This window comes from Atheta coriaria, unplaced genomic scaffold (genome assembly GCF_025399875.1).
Source record: "Atheta coriaria isolate IRGN ID8LTWV9N9 unplaced genomic scaffold, Caltech_Dcor_3.1 hic_scaffold_8_pilon, whole genome shotgun sequence".
NCBI classification, from domain to species: domain Eukaryota; kingdom Metazoa; phylum Arthropoda; class Insecta; order Coleoptera; family Staphylinidae; genus Dalotia; species Dalotia coriaria.
In genome coordinates, this window is record NW_027045450.1 from 5,376,207 (window position 1) to 5,397,014 (window position 20,808).

Below are 20,808 nucleotides of genomic sequence, written 5' to 3' on the forward strand. Positions count from 1 at the left end.
TATGCGCGGTATGTATATTAAATGGTGGAGGCGCCTTCATCTTCGACGCTTTTTGTATGGCTTATGTATTGTTGTATATATTTGGAAATAGGACAATAAAGGCAAACATTCCGAATAAAACGTTTTTGTTTGATTCAATGACTTATTTATGCCGTTTTACCACAATAACATTTTAACCTTTAGAAATTATTATTGTTTAATTAATTTTTGGATGATATTTTAATCATTTTGCATATTTTAATATATATTGGTTTAATAATTGCAATATTATTTAACAGTAGTAATTTAATTAAAATTTTCTACTTCCACGCTCAAAGCGTTAGTTTTTTTTATGATTCTGAGATACAAAAAGTATTATTTTAGTCACGGACAGTCAAAACTGTGACTAAAATACTTTAGTCACGGGTTTTAGTCACGAGATGGAGTTTACACCTGAGCATTTGCCTAAAAAGCGAAAGCATCACGTGGCTAAACATTGTTAAATCCTCGATTGATAATCATTCTCGTGAGTAAAGTCCTTGTTTACTCACTTGACACTTAATATATTATTTTTTTTTAATAAAATTTTATAAATTAATACTAATATGCTTTGCGCATGCGCGGATATAAAGTAAATTCTGTATGTTAAATTTCTATCCACATCTTTAACCTAATCAGCGCAATCTGTAAATGTTTGAACTGCGAGGAACGTAACTAATGTTGAAACAATGCAAATATTTTGTAAAGTAATTAATTTCAAAGCATACACATGCGAGCCTGGGAATGGGGTGTCTAAAAGGGGTAATATTTGCAATGCAATTTATAATTGCGCTCGCGTGACGGACCCTTTAGCACGCTGCACGCAGGATGTGCCAATTTGTTTTTCTGTCAAGTCATCGCAAGTTAAGTGCTTCCTCTGTTTAGAAAAACCGCTTGCTAGATTTCTCAAGTAATAATTAGTGATCAATCAATTTTAAAAATCAAAATATCATTATATTTACATTATATATTCATAATAGAATGTAACAAAAACATTGTGCTATTATTATTTAATTAAAAATCATATTATTATTAAATAATTTAAAACATATTATCCAAAAATAATCCCCATTGTAATTAATTGAAATTGAAGTTTTTAGTAATGTGTTGCGCACACAACAAACGAGTTTAATGAGTGTATTAATTTAATTCGTACGATGCATTTTGTGGTGGAGGCGCCGGGCGTGCACTTACTGCACGCCGGCGCTTCGATTGTATTCAATTACGCATTTTACGCTAATTATCAAAACGATGCTCTGCTCACGCTTTACAGCGTATGAAATTAATTAGCCGCCAGCGCTCGTTTTAATTAATACAATAGTTTTACATGAATCAAAATTGAAAATAAATAAAAATTCAATGATTTTTATTAAAAAAAATTAATAAAATGTTTTTTGTTCATTTTGAAATGTTATTTAATAGTAAAATAAAATAAATAATGGAATACTAATAATAATAATATATAAATGTTAGTATTAGTGGGTTTGGTGCAAAAAAAGGAGGAATTGAATCGTTGCAGAGCGGTTTCCCAGCGCCTCCACCACGCAAACTTTCTATTAACGACGAGACTCATTTATTGATAAACGTGAATACCACAATCCCACATATTGAATGTTAAAACCTCCAGGAAAAAAATTTTATCTTTTATTATTAGTGGTTCTGCTCAGAGAAACAATCTTAATTAAAGAAAATTGAAATAAAATTTAAAATAATTGAAAAAAATTGAAAAAAAAATTGGAAAAAAATTGGAAAAAATACTAAATAAAACAAAAATTTCATTATTATTATTTAATAATTTAAAAAAATGATAATATAAATAAATATGATTAAATTTTAAAAAAATATATTTTTTTATTCCTAATATTACGTTTTCTTATAAAAATATTCTAACAAAACAAAAAACATTTTCAAAAAAATAAATTTGTGTGTTTATATAATTTTCTTATCTTTCCAAAAATAACATCCCATACCTGTAGCTATTAAAATACCCACCCTTATCAGATTTTAAACAAATCTAACGTTTTTCCACCCTATACGCGTGAAAATCTATTGTTTGACCGCTAACTAGGAATCAAAGCCGACTGGAAAGTAAATTACGACCTGCGCCCCGAAATAAGAACACCTCGTTGAGAGTGTTGCAGCGTTGTTGAGGGGTGAATGTGCGAGTTGGACTTATTGAAATCATGCCTGCGAGCAATTTGGCCAGTCCGCTAATATCCGAGCAGGAAGGCGCAGGAAGGATGGATCCTTGCACCCTCTACCCCCGCGCCAGCTGATAAATGCGCTGGATTCACACAAATGCGTGACTCGTTTCAATTTGCCACCGCCGCCGCCGACCGCCAAGGTGCTAATTTTAGGGCATTTATATCACTGCTGATCTGCATACCGAAACAAATCTAGAAAACTTCCACCCTTGTTTAATACTCATGTTTTTTTACAAATAAAAGTATTAATTGTTTAAATAATTATATCTAGTATTTATTATTTATATTTTGAGGTTATGTGTGTTTTAATTATTAATTTTTTGTTTTTCAAGAAAATTTCTTTACTTTTCAGTTTAATTTTACAAAATGTTTGTGTATTCCAACGTGTAGTGCGCGTTTTGACTCGCTGAGGGTGGTGACTATCCCTTTCGCCATCGCTATTGTAAGGTAAAGGGTGGATAGTCTCTGAGTGGGGTGAGGACAATGCCACCTCGCGGCGTTGTTCGCGCACGGCGCGTAAAATATCACTGTTTAGGAAATAATGCCTTTTGTTTAATCTGATTTATGGCCGGAATTCATTAGAGCCACTCTTAAGGAGAATATTATTTAGCGCGATTTACTGCCACCCACTTGCTGCCAGGATTGCATACAAGCCACCAACCTCTGCAGCGCCATCCACTTAAAGGCCGATGAACGCCAGAGATATTAAGACCTATTGGCGATTACACAAGCGATAATGCTTATAATATACGCAATTACACTACAATATTAAATTAGAGTTTAAATACTTATGGAATTTTAGGAATTGATTTTATTTTTGAGATTAAAGTCGGATTAATTGCGATAAATGTTTTTAAAAAAGTGAATATGCAAAGAAAATATATTGATGAATTGTTAATTGTTATTAATCACATTGTTATGCAATTTAGTAATAGTAATCATAATAAATTTATCTAAAACCAACGAAAATCTGGCGGGAATTATCTATGTCCACTTTCTGCGTTCTTAATATTACGACCTGATGAGCAGCTCAATTTTCGTATTTCCTCGACAAAATTTTGTTGAGAAATCCGATGAAACTAATATACAAAATCTTTTGAATATTAGGATCGCAGAAAGTGCAGTAGGATGCCAAAGGAATTATTCGAACTTACTGTAACACCCAGTGACGGCGTAATATTGTTACTAATAAACAGATGACACTGGTAGTACCATTTTAAATATATTTAAGGCATTTATCGGACGCGGGTAGTAATACATACTAGGATTGGTGGCCGCACGGACTCCCCCTCCATGCATTAGTTGGTTTAAGTCCTGCCTCTGCGTTAGTAGGCTCACGGCTAAGCCACTACCCACGCCTGACGGTACTGGACTTAGATGATCGCAGGAATGCATGGTTTTGAAACAAATTAAAATATTGCAATCTAGCAAATATTTCAATTAATATTATAAATACACACCGATGTCCTGGGACAACCATTTTCTCACCAAATTAAAGGTATGGAAATTCTGCATTAAATACGTATATAATTTGTGGGATTAACCCTTGGAAAACCCATAAAAAAAGCCTTTTCGTTTTTCTGGATCGGCTAATTTTTGTGGTTTTTAGTATTTTTCGGCCGAACGCAAGGTCCTAGGGTAACCATTCTATCGCCAAATTAAAGGTATTGAAATTCTGCATAAAATACGTTTATAATTTGTGGGATTAACCCTAAGAAAATTCACAAAAATGCCCTTTTTGTGTTTCTTTCCGCTAATTTTTGATATTTTCGACCCGAAATTGAACGCGAACAATTCAAATTATGTCGAAATACCCGCGAAAATTTTCAGCCTCCTCAACTTTCTGGGATCCGGATAACACCAACCAATTTTACCATTAGTTTTCGACCCGAAATTGAACACGCACATACCCACACATGCGCTCGTTCACATATGTAGTGTGTGTGTGTGTATGCTCGCGTTTAATTTCACGTCGAAAACCAATGGTAAAATTGGTTTGTATTATTCGGATCGCAGAATGTCGAGGAGGCTGAAAATTTTTGCGGGTATTTTGACAAAATTTGAATTGTTTGCGTTCACATTTTTTTCCTGGATCGGCTAATTTTGTGGTTTTAGGTATTTTTCGGGCAAACGCAACGTCGCAGGGAAACCATTTGTCCATCAAATTAAAGGTAGAGAAATTCTGCATATAAAGCGTATATAATTTGTGGGATTAACCTTCAAGAAACCCACAAAAATGCCCTTTTTGTTTTTCTCGCTCGGCTAATTTTGTGGTTTTTGGGATTTTCCGGGCGATCCCAACGTTGTAAGATAACCATTCACACATCAAATTAAAGGCAGAGAAATTCTGCATATTACGCATATATAATTTGTGGGATTAACCTTCAAAAAACCCACAAAAATGCCCTTTTTGTGTTTCTTGGTCCGCTAATTTTTGGTATTTTCGACCCGAAATTGAACGCGAACAGTTAAAATTTTGTCGAAATATCCGCGAAAATTTGCAGCCTCCTTGACATTCTCCGATCCGAATAATACAAACCAATTTTACCATTGGTTTTCGAGTCAAAATTAAACGCGAGCATACACGCACACACACACACACACACACACACACACACACTGCATTTGTGATCGAGCGCATGTGTGTGTATGTGCGTGTTCAATTTCGGGTCGAAAACTAATGGTAAAATTGGTTGGTGTTATCCGGATCCCAGAAAGTTGAGGAGGCTGAAAATTTTCGCGGGTATTTCGACAAAATTTGAATTGTTCGCGTTTAATTTCGGGTCGAAAATATCAAAAATTAGCGGAAAGAAACACAAAAAGAGCATTTTTGTGGGTTTTCCGATGTTGTAGAGCCACAATTCTATCACCAAATTAAAGGTATTAAAATTCTGCATAATATACGTATATAATTTGTGGGATTAACCCTTGGGAAACCCATAAAAATGCCCTTTTTGTTCTTCAAAATTAAATAATTTTTGTAGTTTTTGGCATTTTCTGGGCGAACGGGGTGACGTAGAGCAATAATTCTATCATCAAATTAAAGGTATTGTAGATCTGCATAATATACGTATATAATTTGTGGGATTAACCCTTGGGAAACCCATAAAAATGCCCTTTTTGTTCTTCAAAATTAAATAATTTTTGTAGTTTTTGGCATTTTCTGGGCGAACGGGGTGACGTAGGGCAATAATTCTATCACCAAATTAAAGGTATTATAGATCTGCATTATATACGTATATAATTTGTGGGATTAACCCTCGGGAAAACCAAGTAAATGTCTTTTTTGTTTTTAAAATTGGATAATTTTTGTGGTTTTTGGCATTTTCTGGGCGAACGGGATGTCGTAGAGCAACGATACTATAACCAAATTAAAGGTATTAAAATTCTGAATAATATACGTATACGATTTGTGGGATTAACCCTCGGGAAACCCGCACAAATGCCCCTTTTGTTTTTAAAATTGGATAATTTTTGTGGTTTTTGGCATTTTCTGGGCGAACGGGGTGACGTAGAGCAACCATACTCTCACCAAATTAAAGGTATTAAAATTCTGCATAATATACGTATATGATTTGTGGGATAAACCCCGGGAAACCCACAAAAATACCCTTTTTGTGTTTCCAGGTCCGCTAACTTTTGTAATTTTCGACCCGAAATTGAATGCGAACAATTCAAATTTTGTTGAAATACCCTCGTAAATTTCCAGCCTCCTCAACTTTCTGGGATAAGAATAACACCAACCAATTTTTCCATTAGTTTTCGACCCGAAATTAAACGTGAGCTCACACACACACACACACACACACTGCATTTGTGATCGAGCGCATGTGTGTGTATGTGCGTGTTCAATTTAGGGTCGAAAACTAATGGTAAAATCGGTTGGTGTTATTCGGATCGCAGAAAGTTGAGGAGGCTGATAATTTTTGCGGGTATTTTGACAAATTTTGAATGGTACTTTCTCTCTCCTTTCTTGTCTACCCTTCTCTCTCGCTATTCTTTCCTTGCTCTCTCTTACTCTTTCTCCCTCTCTCTCTGCATGGGCGGATGTTCGTGTGCATTTTTCGGGTCAAAACCAATGCTAAAATCGGTTTGTTTTATTCGGATCGCAGAATGTTGAGGAGGCTGAAAATTTTCGCGGGTATTTCGTCAATATTTGAATTGTTCGCGTTCAATTTCGTGTCGAAAATAACAAAAGTTAGTGGACAAAGAAACACAAAAAGGGCAATTTTGTGGGTTTCTCAAGAGTTAATCCCACAAATTATATACGTATATTATGCAAAATTTCAATCATTTTAATATGGTGAAAGAATGGTTGCCCTATGACATCGCGTTCGCTCAGAAAACACCAAAAACCACACAAATTAGCCGATCCAGAAAAACTAAAAGGGCAGTTTTGTGGGTTTTCCGAGGGTTAATCTCACAAATTATACACGTGTATTATGCAGAATTTCAATAGCTTTAATTTGGTAATAGAACGGTTGCTCTACGACATCGCGTTCGCCTGGAAACCACCAGAAACACACAAATTAGCCGATCCAGAAAAACTAAAAGGGCAGTTTTATGGGCTTTCAAAGGGTTAATCTCACAAATTATATACGTATGTTATGCAGAAATTTAATACCTTTAATTTGGTAATAGAATGGTTTCTCTATGGCATCGTGTTCACACGAAAAATACTAAAAACCACAAATATACGCCAATCTAGAAAAACAAAAAAGTGCATTTTTATAGGTTTTTCCAGGGTTAATCCCACAAATTATATACTTATATTACGCAGAATTGCAGTATCTTTAATTTGGTAATAGAACGCTTGTCCTACGACGTCTCGTTGGCCCGAAAAGTACTAAAAACCACAAAAATTTGTCAATCCAGAAAAACAAAAAAGTGAAATTTTTGGGATTTTCAAAGGCCAATCTTTCAAATTATAAATGCATATTATGCAAAATTAAAATACCTTCAATCTGGTGTAGGGACAGTTGTTCTACAACAACGCGTTTGTCTGAAAAAATACAAAACCCACCGAAAATTAGCCGACGGAGAAGTACAAAAAAGACATTTTTGCAGATTTTGCGAAGGTTAATCCCATAAATGGTAAGTATATAAAAATAATCGATTTTAAATTGATACTAGTGGATATTTGTATATATATATATATATATAGATTATATAGATATTTTATTTTTAATAGCGTACCAATAAACAATCCTAGCAACATCCGGATTGGGTAGTATTTGGATTGGAGACCGCATGGACCTCCCCCTTGCCTTAGTCGGTTTAAGTTTTGCCTCAGCGTTAATAGATTCAAACCACCAGTGCCATCTGTCTATGAGTTAGTAAATTACGCCGCCACTGGGTGTTGCAATAAGTAAAAAATTTATTCGGCAGCCTACTGCACTTTCTGCGATCCTAATATTCAAAAGAATTTTGTGTAGAAATTTCATTGAATTTGAGCACAAAATTTTGTCGAGAAACTGCTGAAAATCAGTGTGTGCTATTAGGAACGCAGAAAGTGGGCATAGACTATAAAGTTCCCGCCAAATCGTAATATTTTAATTTATTTCTATAATTACTACAATAATCTATGTAGAATTTATCTATTAGAATTCAAAAACTTAATCTTTTAATTTCAATTATAAAAGAGAAATCTTTTGACTTTTTATGACGAAATTTGTTTCAACAAATGCAGGTTTTGTAAAAATTAGAATTTTTAAATTCTGTTTTCGGATTCTGACAGTAAATTAAATTCTCAATCAGAAATCATTAACATAATTTCTTATTAAGGCCCCATTGGCTTAAAAAAAACAAAATATTAAATAAATTTGCAAACTTGGTCAATAAGATCAAATAATAAAAGTAATGCAACGTAAATTTTCAATGTTTTTTAAACAATATTTTCAAATTTCCAAAAAACCTCACTTTTAGGCACTTGCCAAAATGTAGCTACCAACAACTTCCCAACACCCTAATCAGTCAAATTGAGTAATTATGCAAATAGAATCAGAATTGTTTACTCTCAACTCAAACCTAAATTGATACGTTATTTCGCCGACCGCCTCAAGCGGCTCAAATTGTCCATAAATACAGAGCATTATTTGCAAATCATTACCGATCGCTTGAGCCGGAACGTAATGCCAACATTGTTATATAGTTTGCTCTCATTCTCCGCGCACACTCAACCACCCCTTGGCACCCCTTCAACACCCTTCAATCGGCGGGCACGTTTGCGCTGTTACTATAAACTACAACTTTACGACTGGTCTCGAGACTCGACTCGACAAATTCAGTTCTAGTTGTAACTGTAACTGTGCGAGAGAGTCTACTGTGGCCAAACCGAAAGCTTTGGGTTTAGGTTAGGATTTAGGTTTAGGTATGCGTTCCGTTTTAGTCGTCGGCGCGCTCGTGTATTAATCTATAAGTTCATAATGTTGAATAAGCAATAAGTAAAGTTAAGACTATTAAGCAAACCACTATCGAAGCGATGCTGCGCCGGCAACTGTTCGAAATTAGTTAAGGTAGACTAATTAATGGCCGGCGCCGTTGAGCAAGCCAATTAAAAACAGACGAAAACTACTGTCAGCCATTTTGGTTACAGTTTTCTCTTGAGTTCTGTTAATTTTTGTCTCTGTGTTGCAGCAGGATACAATAAAACGCCAGTTTTTGATTGTAAACATTTATTAATAACATTATTTACAATATTTTAATATTTTTCATTGTTTAAATAATCAAAAACATTACAAAAATAACAAAAATCATTTTTTTGCTTTATTTATAACTAAAATAACAAAAAATAAAATAATATAAACCTAGACAAGTTTTACCTACTACAGAAGTAGAATTATACTATTTATTGTTAATTTTATGTACTTTTATTATTAATTTTGTAATTTATATCGCATTAAACTGAAACTTTTTGTTTTTGCGCGTTGTTTCTTACAACGTAACGTAACACTCACCGGTTGTTGTTATTTGCAAGTCTTACCTGCGACTAAACTCTCAATTCTCTCTTAAAACTTGACGTTCGCGAGTTTACAAGAAAGTTTAAATTGCTTGCGCTGTAACATAAAACATAAAACATAAAACCAAAACAAAAACAAACATCAAACTCAGTACTTGTGATTTATTCAGATTGTAAGGTAACACTATAGGCAACCTTACATGCACGTGTAAACTTCTGCAACTTTGCGAATCCTTTATTAGATGTTTAGAAATCAAAGCAGTTTGTCAAAACAAACATGATTCTAAGTATTCTGTTGCAATTAGTTTGAAAAGTTGTGTAATACATAATAAAATAATCTCATAATGTAATTTAATACTTTGGATTAGTGTTTGACTATAGGCAACATATTATACACATGAGTTATACTTGTTTTAAGGATAATTGCCTATAATTCAGAGTTTATTGTTATTTAAACATTGAAATTAATTAGAATGGCTGTAGATTTTGATTATATCTTTTTATTTATAAGAAGTACAGTGTATCTGTGACAGTGACAGGATAAATAGACAAAAGTCTTAATTTATTGTTAAGATAGAACTCATTTTTCATCAATTTCGTGTTGTTAAAATTTAAAAATTGATATTATTATTGTTGGAAAGGAAGAAGAGTCTTAAACTTTAAATAAATAATGTTTTACAATAGTTTTACAACAGTTTAGACAATTTATAAGAAGGTTATTAATTTCTAATTTGTGCAAGTGTAGAATAACGGTCTAAAAACTGTTTTTTGACAGTTTTCAATGATTTTAACAAAGAACTTTACCAATAGAACATTTGTTTTTAGACAAATGCATTCTAAAATAAATTATTTATTTAACAATAACTAATAATTTATTAATTTAATTTTATTTAATTAGTTACAAGCAATTAAAGTTGTTTTTACAATTTATTCAAAATCAACTTTAAAAGCCTGTAACTTTTATAAAATAGCAATATTCATTCAATTTTAACGTTTATATAAGCAAAATTTAATACTTAATAACCTATAAAAGACCCAATATTGTATCTCAAAAACTTTCTGAGTTATCAATAAAAAACTAAACAATATCCACTTTCCATATTTTTAGACCGCTATTCTTCACCATTGCCTAAAAACTCACAAATCCACAACAAAACGCACAACAAATTTTAATTATAAATTGACGGAGTTGTTTTAACCACCTATATCACAGTTTCTAGAGTTAATATAATCATTTTGTGTGTATTCATTTGTTCCTTACTCGATACTCACATGTTTGTTCGCAATATAATATTAATATGTATAATATATACGTTTTCATCTTGTTTTTTGTATAATACTTAGTCCTTATTCTTGTATAAATAAATTTCTACGATGATTCCCATCATCATTAAAAACTATGTACGTGTTTGTTTCTTCTTTTCGAAAACGCTAACATTCAGACAACACGACTTAAGTCACGTAATAAATTTGTGTAGACTCACAAGACTCATTCGAAATCTGAAATCTCGAAATGTTAAAATTCCTACTTGATTCACCACCTTCACCGTGTTTTTGTTCTGGTTCAAAAATTGGTGTATTATTTGAGTAGACACTTAGTTGGTAAATGCTAATTGGTTGTAATTCGAGTATTTTAGATTAGAATCGTTTTTTTTTTGTTTTAATTTCTCTTTTGTAGAATTATAATGTTTGTGTTTGTGAGACGAACGATTTTTGAGCTAAACGATGTAATAATACATTATTCGTTTGTATTTAATGTTTCGGTTTTGATTTCATCTCGTTTGTCATCTTGTCATTTCTTAGCTCGATACAGATAAATTAGAGAATATGAAATAAGGCGCAAGAATTTGGTCACTGGTTTCGTTATTTTTAAGTAAGTTCATAAACATTACACAAGCATCAATTAAAAATATAATATGTTTATTTATGTGGGTTTTTAGTTGATGCTTGTGTAAGAAATTTGTTTCAATATATTAGTCAAGCTTTTATGAAGCAATTTTAACAATTTAACGCAAATCAATCAAATTGCATTCGTAACTGAATAACTAGTAATAAATTGTATTTATTGTTGTTATAGGCGTGGAATATTTAGATTTATTCATTAACTACGAGCGTAATTGGTGCAAACTGTGCAATCTTGTGTGTTTGTTTGCGTTAAGTTCAAGTGTAGATATAATTAGCGTTAATTTAAAGATTTATCAGATTATTGAAAAGATTTTCTTTAATTTATTTATTTTTTTGAAAATATCGCACTTATTTTATTGTTCCAATTGGAAAATTTTATTGCTTTAATTTTTTCTTTCTAATTATTTTTTTTTTGTTTAAAATTTTAAGCTGTGAATAAATTAATTTGCGTTTTTGACGGAGAATTGTATTACAAGTGCAGAATAATGATCTAAACAAATAAAAATTCAAGTTTTTTGTTGGAATTTTACAAATTATTAGTAAATAAAACAATTTATAACCAAGATAACATTTAGTTAATTGCTTATAGTAGTTTCAATGCTCAAAACTTAAAATTTGTTGAAATTACGCAATTTTTTCTCTTTTTTCGCGGTTTTCTAGAAAAATAATTAAATTTGATACAAAATAATAATAAAAAATAATAATAAATGGTATTTTGCTGCTCCGTAAGCAAATGCGCAGGCGCAAGCCCCGCCCCGTGACTAAAACTCGTGACTAAAGTACTTTAGTCACTTTCATTCAAATATTACCCAAAAATTATGAAAATTTTGGTATCAAATTAATTAATAATTAATAAACAATTAACCTCATTAAATTTGTAACCAATTATTTTACTAAAATTCCGAAAACAATCATTAAAATCTGTTTAAATATTAAAATCTCGCACTTGCAATACAATCCACCGCATAACTCATAAATAAACATACCAAGTGTTCATGTGTCTATAAATAAAACAATGTGTGCACTTAGGTGTAGCTCTACTCGCGACTAACGACTCACGACGCAACGTGTATTATAATATTGACTGTGAATATTATTAATCTTTATTTTTGCTTGTGTTTCATTTTATTCAACCTTAAATTTCACTGCAAACTTGCAAACTATGCAGAATATTATTAGTGCCTAATGATAATAATAATTACGAGTAGTATGTATTATAATTATAGAAAATACACGAATTTATTTTTTTGTTCTGATACGGCTCTGCCTATCTACCTAAAAACTATCCTTCTCTAGGCTATGTTACAATATTTGCAGAATATTTTTATAATTCATCAAATCTCATTTCTCACATTGTAATTGTAATATCAATGTGTACGTGATATAATTATAATTCTTTTCTTATTGTAATTTATTCATATATAATATATTTTTGTATTTTATTTTTATTGTAATAACGTTACGCTTAATTTATTGATCCAAGTACCACGTGTTTTTTTTCTTCATTCATCTAACTAATAACCTATTTTTGTAGCTTAATTCAAGATGGCGCGTGATGTTGGTGTACAGATGTGATGTTGCATGATGAATTGACGTATTTATCCACATGTCGGTAATACAGAACTCTGTACAGACTAATATCATACAATCCGCCATCTTGTCGCCCGATGAAAATGTCCATTCTTTTTTATTTTAATTTTTTATACTTCACTCTTCTCGCTGTTGAATAATTGTGATGAGATGATGTCGATTTCGATTTCGTTTTGTTTTCGGACACAGTCACAGATAGTTCGGCCTGCGCACGCAGCACAACAGTCCCATGTTTTTGTACAGCGAGGTCCTTCGATGTTTATTGGTCCACTGGCTTGGTACGTCATCCACCAACGCTCCACCTCGTTCTGAAACCGTTAGTTTAGGTTAAACTTCAAGTAATAACCTAAAAATAGATGATGGCTGGAAATTTGGTTTGGTAATTGTTCCGAACTAATTATGCCACTAACATAAGGACTTGTTAGTCTACGTCACGTCAATGCCGTTAAACTTTTCCCCACGGACTGAACGCGTTGTTGCACCAAAATGTCCGGAACGTCAGAGGCAAATTGCGCGTGTATTACTGGTTGCCTACAGTCAAAGTAAATGACGCGGAGAGGTTCACATCAACGTTTATCGTTTTGGGCAAGCAAGATTACACCCAGAGGAGTTTAGACAATCGAGGGAATCACAAAATTATATTTTATGATTGACTTAATTTACTAGCGACATCTATGAATAAATAACTGAAATATTATTTAACTTAACCTTACTTTTACGCTAACTATGTGAATGTAATTTATTCTACTGCGGCATTTGCTTGTAAAATTTAAGTTCCACGATCGTATACTAAGCTAACCCCGATAATGGCAAACACCCGCGCAAAGTAGCGATAATCTCGCACGCATCTTTCGACTCTCGCAACACGCGGTCATTAGCGCTCGCGCGAGGACGACGATAAGCCGCACTTTGCAATTTAAACTAATTTCCCTCCGCAGTCGATAATGTACTCGCTCTCTGCAAACACGAGTCCAACTCGTTTTCGCAAGCCATTATGGCTCCGACATGTTTTTCATGCGCAACACATCCGCGAAAATCGTTTTGTAATGCGTTTCGCTTCGGCCGCAGCATTCGCGTTTTGCAATTTCATGACTTAATGATTTTGTGATTTATATTTATCCGTTAGCGAATGTTTTTGTCAGCTGGCGGTTGTGGTTATGTACGATTGTGATTGTGAGGTTAGGAACATGTATGATGTTTGGTTGGGGCGGAGCTTGCGAGCATGATTAATCGCACTCGACACACTCCACACTCACCTAAATTGTTTTCCTGCTTCGGCATGTACTCCTGCATCTCTTTGAGGATCTTGGATATTTCCGCCGAGTCCTTCGAAATGCTGCACAGCTCCTCCTGATTGAAGTCGGGCGTGATCTGCTTACAGAGCAGGATTTGGCTGATGACGTTGCCTAAATTCGATGGGCCCGCACGGTTTTCTATTCATAAACACATTGTTAAAATAATTAAACATAGATGGCGTTAGTTGTGATGTTTTTTTTTATTTTGTGAAGATATTTTCTCATTTTGTGATAAACACGATAAAAGATAAAAGATAAAAACGAATGAAAACGTCAACCAAATCTTGTTATCCTTCAAATCCATCTCTGTTTTATTAAAGCACGAAAGCCCGTAATGACATTTCTAGCATTTCTCATGATTGTCCTCGGCTCGCCGCGGACATTGGATGCAAGTTGGAAACGAGTTTATCAAAGTTGGACTGAAATGAAAATTGCACATCAAAGCGCAAACGACAAATGGCAGGATGTTGAAAACAAAACATAACATGGTAATCCGTTTACAAGACCTTTTTACACAAAAAAAGATTCCCTCCACAAGTATCTCAACAAAACAATCCAGATTCCTGTAATTCACAATCAACTCACATAACCTCATTTTTGCTCTACAACTTGAAATTAGGTTGATGATGATTGACTTGTACACCAGACTCAAGATGAAGTCTTAAGATGAAGATTGAATGCCTTCAGGCATAGTATATGGAACAAAGCCATCCAATTAAAACGTAGAAAAGTGAGTGGTTATTAGCGCAGGCTGAAGCGGAACAAATGACAGAAGACAGAAATTCCCTCCATTGTTACATTTAATACATTCCGACTATCTAAATGGAGACAATAATGATGATGATGATGATGATGTTAGTCCACCTTCCACCTGAGTTCACCTCTAATCAATACAATTAGTGCCCGACTGTTTATAAATTCAAATGTAGACTCAGCGCTTTGTCCCTGGTCCACAAAATTGGCTCTACCACTGCGTAAACAAGCAAACCATAGATATATCAGGTAATTATCCTGTTGAATTGAATAAGCTGCTGATAATGTGACAGTTCAACGCTATCGCCAGCTTCCAACCGACAATAATATTAGGCAACTTTTTTCTCTCCTGTTTAACACGGTCCTGTTTGCCTGCAACCCTTCTAACATTAACAATTCATGAGGACTTAATGCTGCACTTTCAGCGTTGAATAATTCATCGCGTGGTCATTTGCGATGATCACACTCCACCTAACCTCACTTTCCAACTTGTACCTAACCTGTCATAATGTTTTTCGGGTTGTGTGTATTTATCCGCACGCAATATGTGAATTCATTATGCCTGACACGGTTTGTGGTTATTTTTGGTAATTTACCGTAGTATCCGGACATGTCCATGGGAATAATTTGAACTAGACGATGGCACTTGGTGAGTTCGCGAAGGAAGAGCTGCGACATGAAGAACAGAAGCACTAGATGCGGGTTGTCCTCGGGGATGCCTTCGGCGACGGAGCTGCGGGCAAAAGCAAACAAGATTTGCGTTTTAAAACATTTTGTGTTTGGCGTTTTTTCGCGCAATTTTTAAACCGGATTTGTTACGCGGATTACACGGGATGACGCGATTACGTGCTCACTATACATTAGAAACAAGTTCCGTGCTTGGCGCAAGCCGGAAAAACACATACACATGGATGGAAAGCAGGAAGTGAGATACGGGCGATGCGATAAAGCACTTTGACGCCCCACGCACAGATTGATATAAATGACACTTCCTCTCGGCGGAGCCTCCTAACAGCCTCTAACTGTCTCTTTACATCTGCGCAGACTTAACTCCCTCATCATCCGCTTTTCTTTTCAGATTGCTAGTGTCTTTTATTTCATGCTTCATTATCACTAATGAATATCGTCGGGGTTATTATGAGGAAGTGTATAAATAAAAAATGGGATTTTGTTTGGCGGAATGTTGATGCGAGGCGATGGTTTGTAGATGAAGTTTGAAAAGCCAGGCAAGTTTAAGTGCAAGAGATGAGGGAAAACCGACAAGAGTGCTTTTGAATGTTACGAGGTCGCGTGGATACATAAAGCTTAAACTTTCGCGCGTACTCTAACATAACAGACAATATCCGAAAATGAAAATACAGATATACATCTACATGAGGATACTTTCGGATATAAATGTAGATATGAGTGGGAGATAAATAATATGTGGATATTTTATATGAAAGAGAAGAAAAAATAAACAAAAAGATGATAATAACGGAAATAAGAAGAAATATTGAAGAAAGGTTGAGAGGAAAATAAAAAATTATAATGATTTAAAGTTAGATGAAAATGCAGAGGGATAAGAGTGTAATGAAAGGGGATAACATGTTGAAAAAATAAAGAAAAATTAAGTAGAAAATATGAAAAAATATGAAGAAAAGGAAAAACAAACAAAAAAACGAGAAAAAATTAATAAAAAGAGAAAAATAAGTCAAAAATATGAAAAGAATATTATAAAGAACGAAAATATTGAAGAAAAAAATAGGAAAAAACAAATGCGCAGGCGTAAGCTCCGCCCCGTGTCTAAAACCCGTGGCTAAAGTACTTTAGTCATGTTTTTGGCTGTCCGTGTCTAAAATACCACTTTTCGTGTCTTAAAACCATGAGCAAACTAATTCTTTATAGGTGAAAGTAAAAAAATAAATAAAAAAGTGGAAATAAAGTAAAAAACAACAAAAAAATGACAAAAACATTAAAAAATGATAAAAAAAGAAGAAAGCAAGAAAAATCATGTATAAAATAACAATAAAAATAATTTAAAATAAAAGGGAAGAAGGAGAAGAAGTAAACTTTTGATTAAGATGGCTTAAAATCTTGTTGAATTTCTAACTTGTCTCAAACATTACCCAAAAGTACATATCACTTAAATGTTAAACCTAAATTATACCTAGTTAAAATTTTCTTTCTTTGTTCCAAAAATAGAATTGTCAAAACATGGCAGGATGTCCTCCCGAGCACTCATCCGCAAAGGAAGCACCCTCCTTCGCACTGTTTGCAGACGTGTATGTAAATTAATTAGGAAGCTGACAGGCGCTCAAGGACGCGCAGCCAACTCAAGTTTTACACAACTTTCCTCTCATTGTTTATTTCCACTTGACATAGAAACATTTTCAAAACACTTCAAGTCACACATCCATAAAAATTATTATTATAAACAATTCTTTTTCTTAATTTTCTTTATTTTCACAATGTGTGAATACATTTTCAGCCACGTAATTTCAGTATTTTGCATCATAATGCAAGAACGTAATTAAAACCGAGCCAGCGAGGCACTTACACCCGCGCCCCAAACCCCAAAAACCACCCTGCGTACATTTTTGCCAGTGTGTCGCTGCGCGCTTAATAATATAAAGTAAGCTAGGCAACACGACGTGAGCGTTGTGAGTGCCGGGTGTATTGTGGGTGGCGGCGCACACCGGGTTCAACCCTATTCGGGCGCGCGACTGCGAGTGTCGTTTATGTGCATTATATCCCAGTGAATTTGTTGTCGGGGCGCGCGCAACTCGTTACCCGTAAAGTTTGTCGAGCCATGTTTGATTTACAACCTGCCACGTACACATTCGCGCCGGGCGCTACTGTTTCGAATCACAATTACTGCTTAGCATATACATTGACTGCAACCCAACACACACGTTGTGAAAGTTAAATACGTGTGTGTATTGTATGTGTATGTGTGTTAAATGGGTTGCCTATCAATGAATAGTCTTTATTACTACTAGTAAAGTTGGTATTATTGAATCTGTATATAGGTTGAGGTTATGTTTGTAATTGTAAGCGAGTGCGGTGTCCACGTGAAAAGAATAATGTTTCATTATTGATGGAGTTAGTCCAGCGTGGTGGTTTTTGTTGTATTGTGTCACTGATGGATTTTATTTATAGTTCTTTACAAGAAAAAAAAAACACGAAAGGACAGTTAATGTCGATTTATATATGCATGGATGTTTTAAATCAGTTTTTTTTTTACTTTCTCCACGGTTTTTTAACACAAAAAGTGTTACTTTAACTGCAGACGACTAATACCGTGACTAAAGTACTTTAGTCACGGGTTTTAGTCACGGGGTGGAGCTTAAAAGTGGAACTAAAGTGAAATTATAAAAAATAACGTATGCTTCACGTGACTAAACGATGTTATACACTCGATTGATTGAACACTCGTGACTAAAGTTTCCAATTAATCACTTGATACTTAATATGCTATTCTTTATGTGAACAGGCTGTATGTTAAATGTTATTATTATTATTAACATACAAACATAATTTCGCTTGGCGAGAATCGTTAAAAATTCATATCGCGTTTTAAATATGCATTCGAGTTGATTAAAAACCACCAGCACCATTTAGGCGGATGGAAATAAAGGAAAATAAATAAAAGCGTGACCCAAATTTGATGGCAATTTAAATACACCGCATTAATACAAAGAATAAATCATCGAATTTGCGACGAGTCGGCGAACAAACTTCCTTTGGCGTTTTTCGCATTTTCGCGTTCATTGCCGTTCGTTTTACGACCGGGCTTGCTACTTAATAATAAAACGCGTGAATTGTGTCTTGGATTGGCGTGTTTGAGTTGGACGCAGAATACGAGCTTCTTATGTAATTATTTGCGATCTCACAATGGCGCGGAGAATGCAAATGAAAATCGTAAAAATCGCATTGGGGAGTGATTTGAAAAATTTAAGTAATTAAACGCTTGCTGTTGCTGGGTGCAGATGTAGATGGTATTTGCAGGCTGGGGAATTACTGGGAATATAATAATGTCATAACGTTCAAGGATTCTCGAGTGGAAAAGATAGAAATGGAGGAAACAGGAGCGGGATTAGATTATTAGCTGCATAATTGAGTATGGGACTCAAAGGAGATTACAGGGAAAGGAAGAAAGGAGATATTGAAAATATTGTGGGGAGAAGAAAAGGAAGATTGGGGAAGAGAAAATAAAAAATTAAATTGATGAAAAAATAAATAGAAAATGAAAGAAGTTAAAAATAAAAAATGATAACAATAACTTTGATAAAAAGGAAATAAAAAGGAAAATAAAAGCAAAAAGTGAAGAAAAGAATAAAATTAAAAGAGAATCAAGAAAAAGAAACCGAAAAATAAGATAAATAGACGAAAATAGAAAGCGTGACTAAAACCCGTGACTAAAGTACTTTAGTCATTCAAATAAAAATTTAAAAAAACACTAAACAAAGAAAAACGTAGAAAACAGAAGGAAAAAGAATAAAACAGCAAAAAAAAAAGAAAAAAAAGCAAGTAAGCAATGAAGAAGAAAAATACGAATGACAAAAGGGAAGCAAAAGGAAAGAGTTGAAAAATAAAGGTAACAGGTAAGGATAAATAAGAAAAAAGAGGAAAAGAAGAAAAAAGTGGAAATGGAAGAAGGCAAATTGAAGTAATATTTATAACTGAGTTATAACACCCCAAAGAAAGACAACTTCTTCCCACCCATCACCTTTTAAAGAAATCGTTTAAGCAACATGAAAGAAAAAATAATAAAACGAAAATATTTTCGTCATTTTACCTGTCAAGCGGAAACGTCACGCGCGCACGTTTTAACATCCGTCGGCCTACTCCTATATACATCTTCAATTTTATTTCCTTTTTTTCCTCTTCCTTTCCCGGATGTTTCAGTAAAATTTTCAATAAAAACCATACACGTCTGAACCATTAACCCAACTTAAAATATCAAATTTTATTTTTATATTTATATTAAAAATTCAATTCTAGTCGAAAATCAACACAGGGTGCAATAATGAAACGTTAATTGGTGGCAGGTTGACTTCCGGGATTGCGGCGTCAACGCGCCCAACGCGGATTAGCCCTCAGGGGCGGCGGTAAGCGTGCTGTGGTCGGCACTCACCTGCGTAATTGCGGCAATATCAGCTGGCTGGTATGCTTGCAGGCCTCCACGCAGCTCCGCCGTAGCTTCCGGATCTTTTCGCGCAGTTCCGGGCAGTCCCTCGCCTGACCGATGTGTATCAGCAGGTCCCGGAAGAGCGCCACTTGCCCATTTATTTCGACGATCAACTGCGAACACAAACACCACACACCAATCATCAGCGGGGTATTAAAGAGCTTTTATTCACGGAGTATAACATAATTTCCAAGACGCAAAGCTTCGAGCTTTCCATTCACACAGAAAAAAATAAATAACGAAAATATCACCAACAAAAGCTTACATGTAAGCCGTGAGCTTTAGAATCGTGCCTAAAGCTTTGAAAGCTTGTTTATTAAAGAAATAACAAACAAAATCAAAAAATTTATTTATATTGACATCTAACATAGGCAACTTTTTATACTCGTGTTTTGTATAATAAGTTGCATATGTTAAAATTATATAATTATTTATGAGTTTATTTTATAGATAAAAACGTTTGTATTTCAGGCACCATGTAGATTTTTATTTTATTTGTTGTAAGCACGTTAAAAGCTCGTACATGCTTGTATAAGGGTTGTAGTCAGGCGCCTGCCGCATTGTGTTGTACGCGTGACACATTTTTCGACCGCTTATGTCATGCGAAGGGGCATTACGACATTAGGACACAGGACAAGGGTTGCAATGCGGCCAGCAGAACATTAAGGGTTGGGGGGATGGTGGTAACACGCAATGTATGTACATACAACGCACAATCTGAACGTTTTTAATTATTTATTAAATATTTTCTTTTTTTTTTTTAATAAAAAATTATTTTATGAAATGTATTGAATGTAATATAAAATAACGAAGCCGTACGGATGCGGCCGATTAAGGAATATTACTTAAATCAGGATTACATCCCTCTTACCACCACCAACCCCAACCCTTAAAAAATGATCGTCTGATACT

At 34.2% G+C, this 20,808-nt stretch overlaps 2 protein-coding genes across 6 annotated transcripts in view; one reads left to right on the top strand and one right to left on the bottom strand.

Annotated features, from left to right (window-relative positions):
• Positions 1 to 20,808, top strand: part of LOC135797500 (xaa-Pro dipeptidase-like) — a 225,977-nt gene that overhangs the window by 136,665 nt on the left and 68,504 nt on the right. The window lies entirely within an intron of this gene.
• The window catches only part of LOC135797562 (uncharacterized), a 28,716-nt gene continuing 17,845 nt past the window's right edge, over positions 9,938 to 20,808 (bottom strand). Inside the window, exons 2-5 of one of the 2 annotated variants that reach the window (XM_065309984.1) lie at positions 19,843 to 20,009; positions 15,320 to 15,456; positions 13,932 to 14,108; positions 9,938 to 12,983 (exon numbers count right to left, since the gene is read on the bottom strand). In XM_065309984.1, coding sequence (XP_065166056.1) covers positions 12,865 to 12,983; positions 13,932 to 14,108; positions 15,320 to 15,456; positions 19,843 to 20,009 — 600 coding nt within the window. In that variant the 3' untranslated portion in view covers positions 9,938 to 12,864. The remainder of the gene's footprint in view (positions 12,984 to 13,931; positions 14,109 to 15,319; positions 15,457 to 19,842; positions 20,010 to 20,808) is intronic. The other variant, XM_065309985.1, reaches the window with a different exon arrangement.